This window comes from Lampetra fluviatilis, chromosome 41, assembly GCF_964198595.1.
Source record: "Lampetra fluviatilis chromosome 41, kcLamFluv1.1, whole genome shotgun sequence".
In the NCBI taxonomy this organism is placed as follows: domain Eukaryota; kingdom Metazoa; phylum Chordata; class Hyperoartia; order Petromyzontiformes; family Petromyzontidae; genus Lampetra; species Lampetra fluviatilis.
Window position 1 is genome coordinate 3,772,571 of NC_136315.1, and position 10,877 is coordinate 3,783,447.

A 10,877-nucleotide genomic window follows, 5' to 3' on the forward strand; every position below is an offset into this window, starting at 1 on the left:
GTGCATGGGCTGCAGTAAAAGGATAAAAGCCACACTACATTCTAGATTTGAAGCTTTCGTGACTGCAAGGAGTAATACACTTGGGTTCTTTCGGTAAAGTCACGTAGGTAAAAATAATAATAAAAAAGAAAATAATAAAAATAACAAAATAAAAAATAAAATAAATATAAATAATAAATGAAAATAACTACACTTAGAACAAAGCCCGAAGTTTCGTGCCAATGGGTCTCTAAGAGGGCTGAATATTTAACAGAAGGCGGGGAGAGCCTCACCAAGGTCATCCAATCAGCGCGCGGGGGCTACACATCCTCTAGCCAATCAGCGCTTTCGTGGGCGTGGCCTGCGTGTCCCGCGTGCTATGTGAGGCCTCACACAGACGATTGCTGGGCAGTCGGCGACCACGAGACCGGCGTTAAGAGTTGTCGCTCCTCTCATCTCGGCTTCGTTTCATTCACATAATTCGTTTTAAAACGAAAGGTAATCGACAATCGCTTTATTCGGTAAAATCTACCAACTCAGTAGTGTTATATATCATGGCCACGCCACCGAAAATAATGTGCATCAGCCCCTCGCTGAATGACAGCTTTGAGAAGCGGGTTAAGCGCGTATCGATCGAAGGCAACATCGGTGAGTTTCTTTTACGCCTCTTCATCATCATCATTGTTTAGCCATGGTCAATCCACTGCTGGATTAAGGCCTTTCACAGCCGCTCTTCCATCTCCCCCGATGTGTGTACAACCGCAATCGACCGCAACGCCAGCTGATTTGCTGGATGTATTACCAGACGCGTTCCAATCATTCGGCTGATTAAATGATCAATAAGAATTACATTTCCATCTCTACTATTGTAATTAATTGTTCACGTAGCCGGTTAAAAATGCACGTTTCAATTGTACCGCATATTGTTAACCACTGCCTTGTAATGATTACACTCGGCCGACCTTCGGAGGTCGGGGTTCGTTTTTATTTTTTAAATGTAATAATTGTTATTGTGACAGGGAGGGAAGCGATGTAGTGTGACTGATATGATCCAATTAAAGCGTCTAATGTTTGTCTATATTTAATATTTGTTATCTTATTTAGTTATAAAAGCGAAAGTCGCCCAGTGAGGCGGTACGTGACGTTGAGTTTTGGCGCCAAACACGAATTTCCCAACAACAACAAAAGCGATTTTAAAATAGATTTTATTCAAAATTCAACTCATTTAAACAAAGGCACCATTGTGTATTTCTTGTGTTTATAATCCCCTATTGGTAGTTAATAAACAGGGTAATTCTGTTTATTGTATCAACGCTACGTGTTGTATTGCAACCTAAATGGGTTTGAAGCGGAAATGGGCGGTAGTGGTGGATGGGGATGAGATTGCTTCATAATATAAACTATCTAAAACAAATTAAACATGGTTATTGTTCGTGTAGCATATTAGTACGATAATATACCAGTGTGTTTATAATGTATCTCAGTTCGATACCCGATGTGGTTAATTCATTATCGGGAGCAAGCGGTTTAAACCAAAGAGATGGAGGTGAATCGATTCCTGGGGGGGACAATTAAATATTTACTCGATTTAAAAATTTTGCAATCATCATCGTATCCACCTAATCTGGAACTCCTTTCGTAGAAATGTACGGTGAGTGTGTTGTTAAATCTATCACGACTCTGTTCTTATAACAACGGCGCCATCGCATGGGGCGCGGGGAGATGCACAGTACTTCCACTATTTTAGTTATCGATCTATTAAATAAACCATCGGAGTAAGACGCATTAAACATCGCGCATTCGTCGAACGAAACGCTATAGCTCGACATCGTCTATCACAACACTCCGGCCAGAGGAGGGGGGGGGGACGGATGAGGATGGTTAACTACGCGCAATTTCGATTTTTTTTTGTACTCGTTTAAACATCGCCCTGTAAGTTTTGAACGTGGAGTGGTGGCGGTGTTCTGCTTCGCTTAATCGCTCGAGGTGGTAGTGGTTGTCACTTCATTGTCATTGTCTTGATTGCCTTCGGCAGCGAGACATTTGCCCGCGTCTTTTTGCCTTTGGCGCGCTTTGCTCGGGCGTGGCGGTGGCGCGGTTTTCAACCCGACTTGCATAACAATAACAACAATGCCCTTTTTATGATTAAAAAAACAAAACAAAAATAGGTTTTTACCCTTTTCTGGCAATACACAACAGGAGGTGTTAAGATGTTCAAACGGCAAATCGATACATTTTTGCAAGGAATGAAGTCTGCAATTACCCGCACGGACTTGTGTCTTTGGAACTGATTGGTCTGCCTTCTTCATGGCACAGTCACTCTGATATTGACAAAAAGCTGCTCACCACAAATGCGTTACATTTTGATTTAAAGCTTTCGTGACTGCAGGGATTCATCATCTTGGTTCTTTCGGTAAAGTCACGTAGAAGGGAAATAATAAAAATAATAAAACATAATAAAATAATTCTCACGACGTTTCGGCCACAACGCAAGCAGCCGTCCTCAGGTGAAGACCAGGTCTGTCTCCCCGACAGACCTGTCTCCCCGACAGACCTGGTCTTCACCTGAGGACGGCTGCTTGCGTTGTGGCCGAAACGTCGTGAGAATTATTTTATTATGCTTTATTATTTCCCTTCTACGTGACTTTACCGAAAGAACCAAGAACACAAATAGTGGCATTGTCTTGGTACTGTCCGCCTTTTGGCGTTCTCTCTGGCCTGACACTGGCGAGACGAGGCCGCTGTCGAGGTGTAGACCAATCAGTTTCAAAGACAACGCATGTTTTATCAGAGCATGTTTTTTTTTGCATGTTCAGAGAAAGTGTACGTGTGGTTAATGCAGACTGAATCCCTTGCAAAAGGTTTCTATTTGGTGTTTGAACATCTTAAAACCTGCTTTATTGCCAGAGAAGGGTAAAACCAATTTTTTAAATATACTTTTTGACAATCCAATGCCATATCCAAACAATGAATTAAACGCACATTAACTATATTATGAGACAAGACTATACGTTTCCATCCAATGTCTATCTCTCTCCACATAGATAAGTGGGTAAGTGTCTCATTCAATGTGTGTCTACATAGGAAATAAAAAATTATTTACACTTCCCAATCAATCACAAGGACTTCTGGAAGTAAAATCGATTTTTCGTTGTTGCAACATTGAGTTCTGTGTGACACTGCTGCTTGTACATGAAGGAGATGTTGCTGATCTTGTTAATTAGTAAAGGCTGGTTATAGAGGACTGCTCATTCGGTGATCAATCAATCTCTAGGATAGTGTCTAGTACTGGTAGGAACCTCCTGGTTACACCAGCCCACAGGGGATTATTGTGTCCGTCGTGCAGGGAGGGGCTGGGTGGGGAGGGTGGGGCTTGGTGGGGAGGGGCTGGTCACCCCATGGTGCCCTTATAAAACTCAACGTTTAACCTATTCACGCCGGCTTGTGCCCGCCCTCACAGTCGGCCATATTTGCGGAATACACCACGCCGCCGTTGACCGTGGCCATTGACCGAGCAACCCAACGTTCCTACCAGCTCCCTCCGCAGGAATGTGTTTTATATAATGAACCGGTCCCAAGTACAGCAGGCCAATGCATATTTCATGATCGGTCCTCGTGCAAAGGACAGTCCCCGTTTAATACCCGTCCTAGAGACCGTTCTTGCACAATAAGAAAATATTGCATCCAAATATTTTTTTGAGTTGTTGCCTGATGGAGGCTGGTTGAAATTACCAGCGAAACGTCGTACTTGAATTGTAAATGTTGTGGGTGTACTCTCCAACACACCGGTGTGCTGAACTAGTAACGAAATGGCATATTTTGTTTTACGTGACAAACCTTACTTCTTGGCTGTGTCGGGTGGTGGCGGGTTTAACGATACATTTGTATTTATGCGATGTAACCCAAAAACCTCTTGTGGATAATATTGGTTGCGAAAGCCTTAGTGTTAAACTAATAATAACGTAATGAGACGAGTCCTAAAAGACGGCGTCTTAACTGGTATTTATTATGCTCGGAGTTTATGATAGAAAAATTCATCGTGATAAATAATTATGTAGAGACCCATAGACTTACATAGCAATACTGAACTATCCTCAGATTTGTATAGAGACCCACGAACTTGAATTGTTGACCAAAAACATACAAAGACATCCATCTGGTAGCGACAGATGAGATTGGTTCGCGTGTAAGAGCTAGATGGATTGTTACATCGCTAGACTTTGAAGGATGGTCCAGCAGTGGATAGATCCTGGCTGATGTTGATAGAAGCTAAACGGCCTCCACTCCCCCTCGTGTGCACCAGCGGCAGGGAAGTCGACATTCGTGCGGATCCTGCAGAAGGCGCAGGAGGCATGGGAGGTGGTGCCCGAGCCAATCGCGCGCTGGTGCAACGTGCAGACGGACCACGATGACTCTGAGGTTTGCGCAACAACAACAACCGCCATTCGCCACTAAGTGGCGGTGACGACACCACGGAGCTTGTGCCAGGCTATGTGCACTTTGTGCTACATGAACGTACGCGCACGCACGTATGCATGCTTAAAGAAAAGATCCCCCCGTATAGCCTGAACAGACTGTTGGGGCAAGTGCTGTTAGCGGGCACACACCGCACCAGGTACTCATTTAAGACTGAGTCGACCTAGGGGAGGTTCAGGACCGGTACAGATACATGTCAATGGTATTTTCCGTGAGCGGGAATCTAACTTGGGTCGCCAGGTTCATAGCGCAGCGTGTTAACCGCGACGCCACCGCTCCCCACTACTCGCTCGTGTGCTTATACACGAGCAAGAGCCCAATCTTACCCGAGGGTCACACGTTTGACCGTCCTGTCGTCGCGTGTTCGGTCGTCTTTCCGCTCGCAGGAGCTGTCCTCCTCGCAAAAGAGCGGGGGCAACCTGCTGCAGATGATGTACGACAAGCCAAGCCGCTGGGCCTACACCTTCCAGACGTACGCCTGCCTCAGCCGTATCCGTGCCCAGCTGCGCGTGCCGCCTGCCAAGCTCGACCAGGCGGACGCGCCCGTGCAGTTCTTTGAGCGCTCCGTGTACAGCGACAGGTAAGCTTACAACAACCACTTTTCCTGGTTCTTTCGGTAAAGTCACGTAGAATGGAAATAATACAATAATAAAAATAAAACTGATTTTATTTTTCTTATTTTATTATTTCCATTCTATGTGACTTTACCGAAAGAACCAAGAAGATGAATCCCTGCAGTCACGAAAGCTTTAAATCAAAACTTACAACCACTGTCGACTCTTTTTTTGTTTATTTGACCAGGTAAGGCCCACTGAGCTTATATAGCTTTTTTCAGAAGCGGCCTGGCGATTGCAAAATGATAGCTCAACGAAGTGGCTCATCACGTCGAAATGTAAAGCAGCCAAATACTCTGAACGCGTGTTGGTTCTAAATGTGGAGGGGAAAAACCCGAGGACCTGGAGAAAAATCTCCACGATCACAGAGAGAGAGAACGTACAGCAGGCGTCAGGGGTCGCCTCTGGTGCTGCTTGACAGGTCTGTCCCTCCTGATAGCTGCTGTATTAAAGCATGGTTCATAGCTGCGCTATCAGTCGTGCGACCAAATTGTTCTTAAAACCTCGCAACTTGATCATCGCCTGCAACAGCTTTGTCCACATCTGGGCGAATAGTTACGCAACGTGGATGTGGCTCTTAAGTGTCTGGCCCCACCTGCGCCGGGATCTCGACAACTATTCCTGGTCTTCAAATGTGCGTGCAATGAAATACCTCGCTACAAATGGCTAATAAAATAACTTGAACATAGAGTATGTCTCTACTGTTGAGTAGTGGGTTGCACACCTGATTGCGGAGACGTCCACGTATAAGCGATTCAGTTGCATGCAACGAAACTGCAACTGATCGGTCAGGTGTGCATCCACCTTTAGGTCACGTGTTTGTGAGGAAATGTTTGGGGTGTAATGAGCTAATACCTCATCTCCACTGGCCACACCCGAGCAATGCCGAGCCGGCCCAATGCGGCTCGGGATGCCCCAGGTTTTCCCCCACTACAGAAACCAAGCTATGCTGCTGATGTGACAACGAACAAGTTCAGAAAGATAAATATTGTGAGGTGGCGTGGCGATGCGTTCTCATGGTATACCAACGTGGCTGTCACTTTCGATGTTCGAGTTGTAGCGACTGACGTCATTCTCCCCTGGCTCTGCTTGGGCCCCAGCCAGATTCGTATGTCTTGGAAGCTGGCGTAGCATGGTTCGATTCCAGCTTGGCACATCAAATAGCCGGTGTAAAACTACCCGTACCGTGGGGGTCCTGCACCGACTTTGGCTCGAATTTGTCAGTGGAAAAAGGATATCGGAGACCATTATTACATTCTTTCTAGATTTGAAGCTTTCGTGACTGCAAGGATTCATACTCTTAGGTTTTGTTCGGTAAAGTCACGTGACTTTACCGAACAAAACCTAAGAGTATTACATTCTTATCGTTCACTGGACCTTTCATTTTGCTCCACCCATTGCTCCGACACAATTTAAATACACCATTGGAACCTCATTTGCCAGTAAAAAATATGATAATTGGTTTTTTTTACCCTTCTATCTGGCAACAAAACTGACACCTTTTTTTTACAAGGAGTCATGTTTGCATAGACCACAATACCTGCAGTCATAATGCAAACAAAAAACACAACTCTGATAATGTATGCACTGTCCTTGAAGTTGATTGGTGCACACCCGAAACAGCTTTCCTTAGAGCCTGGTCCAACCCATGCGAGACTAGGCTCTAAGGAAAGCTGTTTCGGGTGTGGACCAATCAACTTCAAGGACAGTGCATACATTATCAGAGTTGTGTTTTTTGTTTGCATTATGACTGCAGGTATTGTGGTCTATGCAAACATGACTCCTTGTAAAAAAAAGGTGTCAGTTTTGTTGCCAGATAGAAGGGTAAAAAAAAACACTTATCAATTTAAATACATTCAAGCGGTTCTTTGATTGCTCCTCGTCTCATCTCGCTTTATTCTTTTGTGCTTTTCTGATGGACGCGTGGTGCGGGTGCCGAGGACCGTGCACATGCTCTAACCCCGGGCTGCTGCGCTGCCCGTTGATTGCTCTCGCAGGTACGTGTTCGCGTCCAACCTCTTTGAAGCGGGCTGCATCAACGAGACTGAGTGGGCCATCTACCAGGACTGGCACGGCTGGCTGCTCAGCGAGTTCGGTCCCAAGATCGAGCTCGACGCGATCATCTACCTGCGCGCCACGCCCGAGGTTAATCCAGAACGCCAGTAGTTGATGCGCGCGTTCATGTTTTTCTGTCGATGCGCTGCTGGATGAGGGGCCTCGCCGCACCCGGTTGCTGCCCGGTTGGGGTTCTTTAAACCTCACGTCACCGCACCGGTCGGTGCAATGTTGGTGACGGTGACGGAGCATCGACGTTGGGCGTGTACAAGCACGGTGCAACGATGGGTTTTGCTGCACCGCTCTTTGTTGCTCACCACAAAGACCCGCACCCTTTAGCAATCTGTGCATGGTGGTGGTAGTCCGTTGAAGCACTATCCAGAATCGACTGCTTAGCTTTTGAAATTGACGAAGTTAGGCGCATTGTTCATTTATTTTTTTAGTTTCTTTGTTAATGTTCATGTTTTGAGATCCATGTCAAAGGAGGTGATGTACACATTTAGCAAAAACAGTAAAATAATGCAAAAGAGACACTTGGCTATACGGACAGGGCTACATGCAGCTACTAAAACGTGGCTCCCTACCAAGGGTGGCACAGTCGGGTTTTTTACAATCGGGTTTAATTGTCTTTTTTATATTAAACTTGATCATCCGAGATTGGGAGAAATCCGATTTAATTGGTTCTAATTTCGGCATCCGAGCGGAACTTCTCAACGATGGGCTTCATCCATTCCAAGCTGAGGAACTCACTGGCGGCGCCCACGATTGTGGAGGAGAAGCTCGTGTTCATCAAGACCAACCTGCCCGACGGCCCCCCGAGTACGATAGCAGCACCGACGAGGAAGCAGCCTAAGCCTTGGATCAGAGTTTCGTATTCATTAAACCAGGTTTTAATTCCCCCAAATCGGGTTTAATTGTATTAAAGAAAAAACCCGATGCCTGCCGCTGGAAAAAATCGGGTTTTTTCCACCCATGCTCTCTACGACTGTGCACGTGTCTGTACTGCAAGCCACGTGTTCTCGGGGTTTCAAAACGTTAATATAAAAAAAACCTTTCCAACTTTGCTAACGTTTAAGCTCTCCAAACGATTGACTCGTTTAAAGTCCTCGCCTCTCGATAGCTGTGCTTTTTAAACGTACCGCGTGCAAGTTTGACGGAGGCGCGGGCTGTTTTGCAGCGTTGCATGGAACGGCTGCACGTCCGTGGCCGTTCAGAGGAGCAGGACATCGAGCTGGAGTACCTGCAGAAGCTGCACGACAAGCACGAGAGCTGGCTGCATGACCGCGACATGCCGTGAGTGAGCACGTGACTTTACCGAAAAACCTAAGAATATGAATCCTTGCAGTCACGAAAGCTTCGAATCTGGTAGGAACCTCCTGGTTACACCAGCCCACAGGAGATTATTATGTCCGTCGTGCAGGGAGGGGATGGGCTGGGTGGGGAGGGGCTGGTCACCCCGTGGTGACCATATAAAGCTCAACGTTTAACCTACTCACGCCGGCTTGTGCCCACCCTCGCAGTCGGGCATATTTGCGGAATACACCACGCCGCCATTGACCCTGGCCATTGACCGAGCAACCCAACGTTCCTACCAGCTCCCTCCGCAGGAATGTGTTAAAGTTGCCCTTAAGAAATCATTCTCAGGGCGCTGCACACACTTAATACTTTACACAGCCACACCACCCTGTAATCGTCCTACGCCAAGCTGAATAGCCGCGAGCAAACGGCGCTTACCTGCAGTCTCTACGTATCGAAGTGTAAGGTCTTTGTGTGTGCTACAGGGTGCGGGGAGCGGGAGTGTACCGGTTAGCGCGATCCCAGCAACCAGAGTAAGCTTCTCGCTCGCGGCCAATGCCATTGGCGTTCATCGAAACCAGTCATGGGGCTCTGCCCCTAAGTCGAGTCGGCCTCAAATGAGTACCTGGTGCGGTGTGTAACAAAAAAACATCGCCACTGGGGAGACAAAGGCAGTCGGGCGTGGTGCTGGCCACCCACCCCTTTGCCCCTTTGGTACAGTGCCGGCCTTCATAGGTGCTCGCTAACAGCACTTGCCCGAACAGCCTGTGAATAAGTTGTATGGGGCATCTTTGTGCTGCAGGGTGGACTTCGATTGCCTCAAGACGATGCCCATCCTCGTCCTCGACGTGGGAGAAGACTTCAAGACGAATCGCACCAAGCAGGAAGATCTCATTGACCAGGTTGGTCGCTTTAGTGCATGCGTTGAAAACGATGGCGAACAAGTGGAGACTGACTTTTTTAAAGCTATGCACATACTTTTGTTACGTTAGTGCATTATCCGTTCTTTTTCCCTTAAAATCGATAGTCCCATATAAGTGTTAACACTTTTTGAAGCACCCTGTATATTACCGTTACTGGGTGGATAAAAGAACCGTTTTTTTTCTTCGGTTCTTTTTAAGTCCTTATATTTAAACTACGAGCCCTTCCGAAACATCCATCGTATTCAGGAACACCAATAGCTATGCTGAACGGTGGCAGTCGGAAGGGGTTAAACTGCCCACGAATGTTCTGCAGTCGCATGCAAAGCGAGGCATATCGCTTGCACGTTATTTCTACGGAGAAAGCCACACACATGTCAGGGGGTAATGCTCCAGAGGACCGCATAGAAATTCGGTCCCTTTGTGCTGCCCTGATCTGGCCGCCTCGCAACCCAAACTTCGTAACTTGATTTCCTGAAGTCTCTTCGATCCAAGTATTAACCAAGTTCAACCTTGCCGAGCTTCCAAAATCTTGGCGAAACTGGGCATGTTCAGGATTCATCTTCTTGGTTCTTTCGGTAAAGTCACGTAGAAGGGAAGTAATAAAATAATAAAAATAAAACATAATAAAATATTATTATTTTATTTTATTATGTTTTATTTTTATTATTTTATTACTTCCCTTCTACGTGACTTTACCGAAAGAACCAAGAAGATGAATCCCTGCAGTCACGAAAGCTTTAAATCGAAAAATGTTCAGGATTGTTTGTGGTCAGTCTGAATGCAAAACCCCTCCTCGACTATGTCGCTCAAATAATGACGTTTTTGGTGCTTAGATCAAACTAGGCTGCCCTGTGGGTTACACTTTTTTCTTACTGCAGTGAGCGGAAACATGCTTAAAAAACACACGCAACAACGTGCACTCGAATGTCAGGGAATATCATTTAATTTTGTACGATTGGCTTACGCGTACTAAGATTTGAGCACTGTAATCCCGGCGCGTGTACAAAAACAACTAGCGTAAAACAGGGTAATAGCTGTTGAATTAACTTCCAATTCTCCCCCCCCCCCTTATTTTCACGTAACAGGTGAAATCTTTCCTGAACGACATCTGACCACAACGCAGCTGCTGCAAGATTCATCTGGAAAGGCCGCTATATGGGCACATGTGCTGCTGCCTCATAAGTCTTGAATTTCAATATTTAATAGTACTCAACTTGTGGAGTTTTACAATACATCATTTGTGCATGCGTTTGGCCAAATTCTTGTGGTCCATTGCAATTCAAGGTACAAAGTTGACACCTAAAATGAAATGCTTTTTATTTCCCTTTTGGTCGAGATGTTTGAATTAAGTGGCTGAAAGTGGGCCCCGAAAGGTGCAACCGGTTATTTTAAATGTAAAAACAAAAATCTTTTATCGTATATTTTTTATCAAATAAACTAATTATAATAACTTTACACAATGGAAGGCTGAGTTTCTGCTTTTTTTAAGACGGCTTGTGATTTTATCTTGTTGGCTCTATGTAATAAAACTGAC

The 10,877-nt window shown here is 45.7% G+C and overlaps 1 protein-coding gene across 1 annotated transcript; it reads left to right on the forward strand.

Moving 5' to 3' along the window:
• The first annotated feature begins 388 nt into the window (after nucleotides 1–388).
• DCK (deoxycytidine kinase) lies at nucleotides 389–10,771 on the forward strand. The gene is made up of 7 exons (XM_078875367.1): nucleotides 389–627; nucleotides 4,283–4,398; nucleotides 4,842–5,035; nucleotides 7,067–7,214; nucleotides 8,302–8,417; nucleotides 9,223–9,322; nucleotides 10,429–10,771. Exons 1-7 carry the CDS (start codon nucleotides 534–536, stop codon nucleotides 10,453–10,455), a joined length of 795 nt encoding a protein of 264 aa, XP_078731493.1. The 5' UTR covers nucleotides 389–533; the 3' UTR covers nucleotides 10,456–10,771.
• The last annotated feature ends 106 nt before the right edge of the window (nucleotides 10,772–10,877 follow it).

What these genes read in the sequence shown, in the direction of transcription:
- DCK (XM_078875367.1), top strand. Translation starts at nt 534, where the DNA reads ATGGCCACGCCACCGAAAATAATGTGCATCAGCCCCTCGCTGAATGAC. An exon ending in ACCTGCGCGCCACGCCCGAG is followed by an intron (nt 7,215 to 8,301) that starts GTTAATCCAGAA and finishes GCTGTTTTGCAG; the next exon opens with CGTTGCATGGAACGGCTGCA. An exon ending in AGGAAGATCTCATTGACCAG is followed by an intron (nt 9,323 to 10,428) that starts GTTGGTCGCTTT and finishes TTCACGTAACAG; the next exon opens with GTGAAATCTTTCCTGAACGA.